The 12,145-nt window shown below is 44.1% G+C and overlaps 2 protein-coding genes across 3 annotated transcripts in view; both read right to left on the minus strand.

Annotated features, from left to right (window-relative positions):
• The window catches only part of tbl2 (transducin beta like 2), a 12,518-nt gene extending 2,609 nt beyond the window's left edge, over positions 1–9,909 (minus strand). The window contains exons 1-4 of the mRNA XM_032533524.1: positions 9,644–9,909; positions 8,783–8,904; positions 1,187–1,371; positions 635–786 (exon numbers count right to left, since the gene is read on the minus strand). Of these exons, the coding sequence (XP_032389415.1) occupies positions 635–786; positions 1,187–1,371; positions 8,783–8,904; positions 9,644–9,770 (586 nt within the window). The 5' untranslated portion in view covers positions 9,771–9,909. The remainder of the gene's footprint in view (positions 1–634; positions 787–1,186; positions 1,372–8,782; positions 8,905–9,643) is intronic.
• A 936-nt stretch (positions 9,910–10,845) lies between these two features.
• The window catches only part of pom121 (POM121 transmembrane nucleoporin), a 10,987-nt gene continuing 9,687 nt past the window's right edge, over positions 10,846–12,145 (minus strand). For both annotated transcript variants that reach the window (XM_032533522.1, XM_032533523.1), the window contains exon 13: positions 10,846–12,145. This exon is cut by the window's right edge and continues 153 nt beyond it. The gene's annotated coding sequence lies outside the window, so the exon portion shown is untranslated.

Raw genomic sequence — 12,145 nt, forward strand, 5'->3', positions numbered from 1 at the left:
CGGTCATCTGCCTCGACCGGTTGGGTGGGAGAGAGAGAGAGAGAGATGGAGAATTGCAACAGAGGGTGTCGAGCAGGATCATTGAGGCAATGGCTTGTTAGCCAATGAACCTCCACATGGGAGGTACGATTTTCGGATGCTCACTTACCCCCTAAGCGTCAACCCCTGCCACAGTCCAAACACTCTACCCTTATTCAAAATGAATGAAAAGACCTGCGTTTTTGGCTGGACACAACCTGTCTGAACGTAGTCTTAGACTGCGGACAGACTAGAAGATGGATTGGCAGACAGGATCTCGGTCAGAGACATTTTGTTGCCGACAACAGTCACACAGACAACTCTGGGTACCAATTCTATCAACATTACTACAAGGGTCACATATTTATGTTAAAAACAAAAGTCATGTTGTCAGCTGGCTGCCCAGTCTTGTGTGCAAACGAGAGCGAGAGAATAAATAAAAACTTAATTTGCTGAATGGTAAAATACCAAAGAAGTGACAAAAAACCATAAAACATTCACCCGTTGTTTCAGGGATACATTGCAAATAAAAAACTCTTTACTGTACTTAATACTGACTTGAACATACTAACAAGAACTACAGATCCAATGTGACATTAAGACATCTTGTGTGTACCTGTCTCTGCGATGCCAATGTTGAGGATGGGGGCCTTGTGTTTCTGTGGAAAGTCCTCAGAGGCAGCTTTGAAAGTCATAGTGCCGTCTTCCTTTTTGATCATTTTGAAGATTCGAATGGTATCTCCATTGGCCAACCAGGTGATGAACGCCCTGCAGTGAGAAGGTAAGAGTCAGGAAGGAGGGGATGGGATTATCACGTCATTTCCGTTCGACAAACACGGAATTCTGCTCTGGTTACGTATGTTACTAGTTTGTGCATGTTACAACTTTTGCTGAAATAAAACACTAACATTTGAAAATTACAAAACATCCTGATTCAGAAAACAGTCTGTCAACAGTCACCAAATCAAAACAGTTGATGTGGAGGTGCAGAAGCTCTCGCTGTGTTGTTTGTAAGAAATTTGTCAAATGAGGTCACTCTGTCATCACTAAGCCTTCCTTAATCTCTCATTGCCTATTAGGGTGTAGGACCTTGTTTCGGGGTTCACGTCAGTCTGGGTTAACCTTAGGCTGTTAGTGCACAAGTACAGTAAGAGAGAGGGGGGGAGACCTGGAGTCCGGGCTGAAGCGGACTAGCGTGGCGTGATCCAGCTCCACATTGGCCCTCAGACATTTGTGTTCTCGCTCCAGGAAGTCCTTGGTGCTCCAGATCCGAACGGTGCGGTCGTCAGCGCATGACGCCAGGTACTTCCCGTTACTGCTGAAATCCAGGCACGTAACGTTTGCACTGTGACTCTGTGAAAATATTACAAATACACGCTTTATAAAACTATCTAGATAACACTAATGTGCTGACAAACTGCCTGGGAGCTCCTCCCATTCAATCAGTGGTGAACCAGGATTAAACCAATCCTTCCCGCAATCTGGGTGAGCCATACCCGCTCTGTTGTGTATTCAAACCACAGTGAAGGAGCTTGATGCACTTACAAGACCAAGGAAAGTCATCTTTGTGAACAAGTTTGGTGCAAGACACAGCCCTCCACAAAACTTTGAAGGACAGCCGGTAAGCGCCATATTGGCATTCAAGATGCTCTAGGAAAAGCACAGACTTTTACCTTTTGTTAACTTTGAGGATTTTTGTTGAAGTGGTACTTGCAACTTTAACTGCTTGGTTTTACGAGTGGGGTATAAAGGAAAAGTAAGGAAGCAAATCAATTGTTTGAGAAAGACGTGATTAAAGGGTAAAGGTAATTTAAACGTTGTGGACACTTAACAATACAAATAAAGGAATTGGTTAAAGATACTTGTTAAAAGAAGAAAACATACAGTTTGAATTCTCACTAGAACAATACAGCTTAACACTAATGATTGGGATTAAGTTTGTAAATGAGTTTTGTACTAGTAAAGAATGTCTTTATTGCATTCGCTATGAATTTGCTAAACAATAACTGACTCTCATCATTTAATTTAAAAATTTGGGTATTTATTTGAGTACATTGTTTAAGAATTTGTTTATCTGAGTTAAAGGTGAATAGTTTTGTTTATTATTTTGGCTGTCAATTCAGATAATTGTATTTGTCGTCTCTTTTTTTTTGAGTTTTTCACCTGTTTACTGCCCACCAAGGATGGTTAATAAAAGACAACTGATCCCATGGCTGTTTATTGAGTGAAATCCAGTTAAAATCTTCATGTGGAGGGACTGTCCTTTTCAAGTGGGGAATTGCACAAGAATACATCAGAACTTGACAGTGAAAAACCGCCTCAAGACTGGAGAAGTGAGACACGTGTCCATAGAGACAAATAAGACTGTTCTCCTGCCCTGCTGTCGTGATTATAATGGGCTGATTCATTACTAGTGGAGCAGCTAAGACCGCACAAGGACATCACGAGCGTCAGTTTTCCCGTCTGGCCAACAATGCTAAGAATAGCACAATGATTCAGAAGAGGACTCAAAGACATTTTATAGAAGCCACGAAGCTGGCAAAGTCCTGGAAGCCAACGATGTAGGGAGAATGTATTGTAAACTCTGATGCAGAGAGTTGTGATGGGCAGCAAAGGAGGCGTTGCTAAAAACAGCCATGAGTGTGATAAAACTGCAGGAGCTAAAGGACCTCATACAAAAGACATTGTGGGCCAATTTCGGGGAATATGATCTGACGCAAGCAATTACAACAGCAGAGTCGCAAGCAGAAAATGTGGAGCTGTGGACCCAAGTAAAAACCCAGATGCATATCTCTTATATCGGGCAACTAGAGAACTGTGAAGGCTGCGAGGAGGTACTAAACTGGAATCTGGCCCCCCCAAAGCAACAAGCAGTCCAGAGTCGTATCAAGGCCTTGAAACCCCTGCCAAAACTCACAATAGACAAGCAGACTTTATAGGCACACGTCAGAGGAGAAACCAGCAGATTAAGTACTACTTCAACCAGTTGTTACCAGCGATTAAATTGAAGCCAGCCCCCTCCCAAAGTTTTCTGGCTCCGCCGAGAGTTCACCGTGAAAAAAGATTGGGAAGCGCTCCAGATGCGGGGGAACTACTGGATCCAAAGAGATATAAATCCCTATTCTCGACAGTGTGGATGAGAAGACAATACAGACCTCCCCTTACACTACTAACGCTGAGGAGGTTTTCCGTTTTGGGGAAACCGCTTTGGAAATAAGACAACTATGCCCTTGAGATAGTAGAAGAGCTCCAAAGACCCAGCAGTTAAAGGCAACCAGCCCAGGGATTGTTGAGCTCATCCAATCTGTAAAAAGCCCTGGTCGATCTGACGAGCTTGGCAAGACGTGCTAAAAAAACCCTCTTGAAACAAAAACAATAGAAGTAAACTCCCTGATGGGTTGAAGAAAGAATGGCTTCTTCATGTAGCTGGTAAAGGTGATGAAGCTGAAGAAGACAAACGATTTGATTACCTCCTCAAGTTCCTTCAAGGTCAGGAAGCCATCTATGAGAAGCTGGACCAATTGAGAGAGGAGGAACCAAAGCTAAAACCTGAACATCGGCAAGCTCGAACCAGAACTTCCACCCAACTGAGCAACCAGGCTCAAGGATGTGTGGTCTGCGGGGACGGCAAGCATAAGAAAAGGCTATACTTCTGTCAAAAGTTTCGCGAGCTTAAGCTGTCAGAGAAAAAAGATGCTGCCAGGAAGCTGGGAGCCTGCAACAAATGCCTGGAGATTCATAATGAAGGTGACTGTTGTAAATCAGAGTTTCTGTGCAGGAGGCCAGACTGCAGAGAACAGCGAGCTGCAGAACACCACTATTATCTTTGCCCGAGAGCTGATACATCCAAAGGGAAGTCCCCATAGGTCCAACACACAGCAAAGTGGAGGTGACAAGAAGCGTTACACCCAAGCCCAAGAAGAGTTCATAAGACCTGCACCCGAACTTCAGAGAAGTGTAAGCCATTTGCAACACTGTAGCCAGAACCTCTCTTGTGTCCAACCACCCAGGCTTTCAGCAGAGAATGGGATCATGAGTGGCCATTCATCATGATGCTCTTAGAGGTCACAGCAAATGCAGACAAAAAGTTGGACTTTGATCGACCTGGCATCGATACAAATTACATAACCCATGATGCAGCTGATCGGTTGAATCTCAGAAGTGAAGCCATAACCCTTGTTGTCCACGGTGTGGGATGAATGAAAGTTCAAGTTACCACAAAACGGTACCTTCTAAAGATCCGGGTCCGCACAGAGCAAGGCTACTTCAGATCCCACCAACTCCTCTGCTATGGTTTGGACAGCATTGCAGATATCCATAAACATGTGACGGCCAAAAGACTCCAAAAGTTCTTTCCAGATGTCCCCCAAAATGAACTTGAGAGACCAAGACAGATACAGCTTTTGATAAGCCATAAGGAAGGGCGACTGGTCCCACAGAAGATATGCACCGTTGGGGACCTTGTACTATGGGATGGGCCGTTGGGCAAGACAATTGCAGGGACACACCCTGGTCTGTTTGAAGAAGCCATAGTTACAGCGCACCAGTCCAGGGCGCATTTCGCCAGGTCAATGAGAACGGCAGCATTGAGGTATGAAGAACATGTTTGCGACAAACCTACCATCAAGTCTTCATGTTCTGCTATTACCACACGGGATTTTGTTGAGTGGTGGAGATGGGATAGCATTGGCGCCCCCTGCACCCCGAAATGTGGAGGATGTCGCTGCGGCAGTTGTCAACCTGGTGCCAAAGAAATGACTCTGGCTGAAGAAAGGGAGCTAGAAGTCGTAAAGGGTGGCCTGTCTTATGTTGGTGCTGATGACCACAGTGATAGTCCACACTGGCATGCAAGATATCCATGGCTCATGGACCCATCAACATTACCAAACAACAGAAGAGCAGTAGGGGCAACCTTCCTCAGGACAGAGAGACAGCTCGCCAAAGAACCGCAGTGGAAAAAAGCCTATGGTGCTCAAGTCCACGAAATGGTTGACCGTCGGGCTGCAAAAAAGCTGACCAAAGAGGATCTTGCCAACTGGAATGGACCTGTCTGGTATATCAGTCATCTTATCGCACCCAACCCCCACTCTGTTACCACTCCGGTAAGACTTGTCTGGAATAGCAGTCAGAGGTACAAAGGCCAACTAAGCAAAGTAGGGTTTCCAAGAGCCCTTACTCCACCAAAAGCAACAACTGAACCAGTCGCTGTCACTTTTTCAGACGGCAGTGAATGCTCCTATGGTGCTGTCCTCTACCTGCGGTGGAACTTTAACAAACAATTAACGATTCGACTAGTGGAGTCAAAAGCAAAGCTAACACCTCTAGACCAGAAGGGGGATGCAGTCAAAGCAGAACTTTGTGGTGCAGTTTTTGCAAGCCGCCTGAAAAAGTACTTTGAACAGCATACCCAGATCCAGATAAAAAGATGGTACCATTTGTTAGACAGTCAGACTGTTCTTGGAGCTATCCAGCGTGAAAGCTATGGATTTCAGACTTTCTTCGCTAATAGGATTGGAGAGATCCAAGAAAGCACACAGCAGCAGGACTGGTGGTGGATCCCTGGACCACTCAATATAGCCGACATTATCACTAGAGGAGCTGGGCCAAAGGAACTTGATGCCCATTCAGAGTGGCAGCAAGGGCCGGAGTTTCTATATCTTCCAGAGAACGAGTGGCCGATTATGTCGTCAAAAGATGTGTCTGTGACAGCTCGAGAAAGCATTAACAATATGCAAAGGAAGTCGTTCGTGGCAGCACTCACAAGAGCCCAAGCGAAAAGAAGTCTTCCAAGTTTGGTGGGACCTTTCCTGCGGTGCACTGTCCATAACTTGGTGGAGAGACGCTTTGGTACCTAAAGCGTCTAATCAAGACTGTTGCTTTTATTTGGAGAGCAGCCAAAAAGTTTGCATCCGCAACTAAGTCCATTGAGAACCCAAAGTGGGAGGCGATTCCCACAAAAGGAGTTATCACCGCCACAGAACGTCAAGAAGCAATAAGAGACATCTATCTAGCTGCTCAAGAAGGGGTGACGTTCCCAGTTACCACTACGGACCGCTTGGTTGTGTACAGAGAGCCGGAATCTGGGTTACTAGTATGCGGTGGGAGAATCCATGGCTTCAGGCAAGATGGCGCTGCAGTTCCCATTCTGCCTTTCAATGCATGGGTCGCTACTTTATTGGCACGGGAGGCGCACGAAGAGGGTCATGAGAGTGTGGCTGCAACCCTGCTGAAAATGAGGAGGAAGGCCTGGGTCATCCAAGGGAGGAGAATTGCCCAAAAAGTAGTAGAGAACTGCCTTTTCTGCAAAAAGTCAAGAGCAAGAAGGTGCAAACAGGTAATGGCTGACCTACCTCCTGAAAGAGCCACTCCTGCAGCCCCGTTCGAGTTTACTACAGTCGACCTCTTTGGACCGTATCTTGTCAAAGATGATATCAAGAAACGGGTCTCAATGAAAGTGTGGGGTGTCATCTTCAGCTGTATGGCCAGCAGGGCAATCCATGCAGACTTGGTCAACGCAATGTCAACAGAGAGCTTCTTGATGGCTTACCAACGCTTTACTGCAATAAGAGGGCACCCAAGAAAGATCTGGTCCGACCCGGGGACAAACTTCATCGGCGCCAAACCTGTCCTAAGAGAGCTGTATCAATTCCTGGATGCTCAGAATAGAACTTCAATAGAGGAGATTTCTGCTCAAAAAGGTACCAAATGGGAGTGGACAGTTCACCCTGCTGACTCACCTCACCGCAATGGGGCTGCTGAAGCCGCTGTCCGCGTTCTCAAGAAGGCACTCCAGAGCCTGGGGAACAACACTGGCCTCACCTATAGCGAGCTTCAGACAACACTACAACTTGCTGCAAATCTTGCCAACGAACGCCCAATAGACGCCAGGGTGCAGAGCCGTGAAGAAAGCGTGCAGTATGTGTCACCCAACACACTTCTTCTGGGCCGAGCCTCTCCAAGCGGTGAGATCAGAACATTTGACTTTGCAAACTACCCTTACAAGAGACTCAGAGAGATGCAGAACCATGTCAACAAGTTCTGGAGGTCTTGGAGCCAGCTTGCTGGCCCAAACTTATTTCTGAGAAGTAAATGGCACACTCTGCATCGCAATGTTGCTATCGGAGATGTTGTCTGGTTGTGCGACCAAAATGCAGTAAGGGGCCAATACAAGCTTGGACGGGTGGTGGGTGTAAATCCAGATGCTAAGGACATTGTTCGAGACGTGAACGTCAAAGTTGTCCAAGGCTCCTGCCTTCCTGTCACAAAACCCACACTGAACCGGCCGTCGGCCAAAGTCCTGAAAGAAGCAACCCAAACCACGGTTCTGCACAGAGATGTTCGACGCCTGGTTGTCTTGCTACCAGTTGAGGACCAAACTCAGAGCTGACCGGCAGTGAGCAGGTGCTGATTTACAATCTTTCCATCGGTTTCCGTGGGAAGATCGAGTGGGAGGTGTGCTGACAAACTGCCTGGGAGCTCCTCCCATTCAATCAGTGGTGAACCAGGTGAAACAAATCTTCCAGGCAATCTGGGTGAGCCAGTACCCGGCTCTGTTGTTGTATTCAAACCAGTGGAAGGAGCATGATAGCACTTACAGACCAAGGAAGTCATCTTGTGAACAAGGTGATTGTGCAAGACCAAGCCCTACCAAAACTGTGAAGGACAGCCGTAAGCGCCATATTGGCCATTCAGATGCCTAGGAAAAGCACAGACTTTTACCTTTGTTAACTTTGATAGGACTTTGTTGAGTGGAACTTGCACTTTAACTGCTGGGTTTTATCGAGTGGGGTATAAAAGGAAAAGTAAGGAAGCCAAATCATTGTTGAGAAAGAACGTGATGAAGGGTTAAGGTAATTAAACGTTGTGGACATCTTACAATACAAATAAAGGATTGGTTAAAGATACTTGGTTAAAAGACAAGAAAACATACAGTTTGAATTCTTCACTAGAACAATACAGCTTAACACTAATGATTGGGGATTAAGTTTGTAAATGAGTTTTGTACTAGTAAAGAATGTCTTGTATTGCATTCGGCTATGAATTTGGCTAAACATATACTGACTCTCATCATTTAATTTAAAAATGTTGGGTATTTATTTTGAGTACATTTGTTTAAGAATTTGTTTATCTGAGTTAAAGGTGAATAGTTTTGTTTATTTAATTTGGCTGTCAATTCAGATAATAATTTGTATTTGTCGTCTCTTTTTTTTTGAGGTTTTTCACCTGTTTACTGCCCACCAAGGAATGGTTAATAAAAGACAAACAACTGATCCCATGGCTGTTTATTGAGTGAAATCCAGTTAAAATCTTCATGTGGAGGGACTGTCCTTTTCAAGTGGGGAATTGCACAAGAAATACATCAGAACTTGACAACTAATGCATTCAAATACAACAGATTATTACTACAGACGTGTCCCTGAACAACAATCCTCATAAGTTCTTAGTGTGTGTGAGTGTGTTCTTGTTTAACTATATTTGTCGGGTCCGGTATACTTGTGTGGGGTCCCAACAGCTTTGTGAGACCAAAATGCTGGACCCCACAACTTTAAAGGGCTGTTTGAGGATGACTTGGTTTTAGGATTAGGTTATGGTGAGGGTGAGGGTAAGGGTTAAGGTTAGGCATTCAGATGTGATGGTTAAGGTTAGGGTAAGGGGCTAGAGAATGCATTATGTAAATGATGGGTCCCCACAAAGATAGTGTCACACACGTGTGTGTGTGTGTGTGTGTGTGTGTTTTACAGTGTCATTGTGTGTTCCAGTTTACCTTCAGTGAGGCTGCCAACAGGGGATGACTGAAAGTGTGCTGTAAAGCTTTATCCTTTCGGCTGCGCTGCTTCTCCTGTCTTGGTTTCTTTGAGGCAAGGCCCTTGGCAACACTGCCTTCAGCTGGGAGACAAAACACAGAGCTACTCATTTGAATTTTTTAGACTACAATCTGACTGACTTAAATCTCAAGGATTGCCTTGTCACGCTCTACATTGTAGAAGGTCTCTGACACATAGGACAACACAGTAAGGGATGGACGGGGTGAGGACAGATTTTGCAGCTTGTTGTAACAGACAACAAACCACTGACATTAATAACAATTAGACACAGTTTGACATGTATATAAACATTGCATGTTGTTGATCGTTGGCATGAGTATGTGAATTCATATCCTTTGCCTCTTTCTGCCCTTTCAGTTCGTCTGGTCGAACAGTGTTTTGTTCTCCATGTAAAACAAAACAGCATCAATTTGTAAAGATGACTTTGTACAACCTAAAGGCTGGGGGGAGGCTCGTAAATGGTCAAAGACAAATAATTAAAATGTTATCTACGTTTACATAATTAATAGACAACGACTAGACGTGAAGCAGTCAACCCATTGGCCCGTCAGTGCAACCTTCGCAGATTGGCCAACGACAGGCGACAGTTGCTTAAAGTTGCTTTAGTTTCTATTAACAGCTTCGTGAGGCTGCGTGTTTGCGTAAAGCAGCAGGCAGACTATTCTCCTTAATAATGAATGAATGAATTACTAATGAATGAATGAACGGACGCGTGCCACTGACCACAGAGACGGTGACTCACCGCCCTCCCCACCAGTCACAGCTTAGGCTAGAGTTACGTTAGCTAGTGTGGCTCTTACCGGTAAACTCCGCCGCGTGCTCGGTTTCCTCTCTTATTTCTTCTTTCCGTCTGCCCACCGCTAATGCGACCAGGAGAACCAGTGCACCCAGTAGCAAAGTCAAGGCGAACAGCGCGGCTACCTCCATGTCGAAAGTTTTCTGCCACGTACTTTGCACTGCTAACGTCTACTTTACTTAATACAACTACTGGGGAGGGGGAAGGCGCATGCGCCAAAATCTTTTTCTTCCGCTATCAATGTTCCGCACCACCTGCCGCCACCTAACGGACTGGAGGCGATAGATCAGTAATCAAAAAATTATTTATTTAAAAATATAATAAGAAAATAGAAAAATTGCACACAAAAATGGCTGTTAACTAAAAGATCACAAAAGACAATGAAAAAAAAAAACGAGCTTTGTCCCAAAACCAGACTACATACATCTGAGCAGTTTTTTGTGATGAATGTGTTCACACTGAAAAAGTAGGATATTTAATTATATTAAGTGTGTACTTCTACATACATTTTTTTTTTTTTTACTAGTAGTCTTGCCGGCAGGTAAACGTGGACCTCCAGACACTGACGCCATTTGCCTGCATGTAGGGTGTCACCACCCAATGTGAGTCGAGTGCAGATTTGAGTTGCGCATGCTCAGATGTAAACGGTTTACGGCGTAACGCGTCATACCGGATGAAAGTCAAGTCAGACCGACTCTGGTTGAGTGCAGATGTTAGTTGTGCATGCTCCGATTTAAATGGTTTTACGGCACAACTGTCATACTGAAATTTGTGAAATCCATGAAGAAATAAACTTTTCTCATTACAAACAGAAGATGGGAATCGTTTAACATTTTATCTATCTATAATTGATTGCTAACGTTAGCTCAAAACTCCATTCAACTGACAGCCGTTGTTGTGTTTGATTGCTAGCTTGTAGCCTCCAGTGAACCAACTTTGTTAAGTGGGTCCATTTTTACTGTATGGACATTACAGAAGTCTCTCGTTAGCAATTTGGATGCTACTTGTCGCAAAGTGACGCATTCGCATCTCACATCTTCACTCGTCGCAAAGTGACGCTTGTGCGTCTCAAATCTGCATTTGACTTACATCGGGGAGTGACAGGGCAGCATCAGGAATAATTTAACCGAAACATTTTTTTTTTCACATTTGCACACAGATATGCTTCCGTAGGACACAGATAAACTCCAGTAGAAGAATGGGACCTTTAAGGGTCAAAATGTGTTCTTGTTGGAAAATCCACATCCATAACTGTTTTATTAATTCAAAATTAACCATCAAAAACTGCAACATATCCAGCTTACTTTTCACAAGAAAAGGTGATTATTACTGAGAACAGAAATCATTGATAAAATTACTGGTTTATGGACTGCCGACATTAATGGTTTACTCTAATGGTCGTTTAAGAATTTCTGTAATTTCCAAGCAGATGAGGGTTTCCGATTTTACAGACTGTATTTTTAGCAAATCTGATGTTACGTTAATGTGGTATAATCTATTATAACAGTGATATTTCAGAAGTGGTGATAATGTGTTGCTTTGCAGATGTTTAAACACTTGCTGTATTTATTAAAGGTACATCTGCATCAACAGTTACAGTGAAGGTAAAACTTAAATCTATCTCATCAATCCTGTCAGATTTATTTTCAGTGAAGTAACAGGGATTCAGTGCCTGGAGTAAAGAGGTAGTTTGGCACACACAAACACAGATTCTTTTCACAGGCATGAAGTTGAAGAATTTACTTTGGTTAAGAGTCGTCATCCTAATCAGATACGGACCTGCTAATTACATCAGTGTTGGCAATCACAATCAAAAAGGCCGTCCATGGAGGACTCTGGGAATGCTTGCAATGACAAAGAGTATGAAACAAGAACACAAGGGTCGGCACTAACTACATTAAGACATTTACTAAGTCACCCTTTAAGTGCAGAAACATTCACTTACAGGGTCAGAGAGCCAATTAAAAAAATAATTTAAAATGCAAACGTCTCATAACTTTACATTTACACTGCAGAATTGTGTACCTTATCTGAATCAACTGTGCATGTCACCCTGTTCAGACTCATTCAGATAACGTACTCAAATATTCTCTAACATACAAACCAGTGAGTGATCCACGTAAAAAAATAAATGTTTGAGCCAAGGCTCCATGTCTTTGCCGGACTCAACTTTCTCCTTAAGACGAACCGATGAGAGTGTCCACATACTGTAAAGGAAAAGAGAACTTTGGATATGCTTTTGTTCAGAATCAAACTATTCAATTGTCTTCTCTCTCTTCAAGTATAGTACATTGTTATGGATTACGTCTCCTCCCTGCTACATTCCCTCACCGGGTCATGTAGTCATCCAGGCAGCATTGACTCAGCAAGCCGGTGTGCTCTTTCTAACTCCTCTGCAAACAATGTTTTGGGCCAGCTCAACCCACTGGAGGAGGGGAAGGAATCAGAGGGCTTGGCGGCCAGGTTGGGGGTGGTGGGGGACGGGGGGGGTTAGCCAGATTAACCA

This window comes from Etheostoma spectabile, chromosome 13, assembly GCF_008692095.1.
Source record: "Etheostoma spectabile isolate EspeVRDwgs_2016 chromosome 13, UIUC_Espe_1.0, whole genome shotgun sequence".
Taxonomy (NCBI): Eukaryota; Metazoa; Chordata; class Actinopteri; order Perciformes; family Percidae; genus Etheostoma; species Etheostoma spectabile.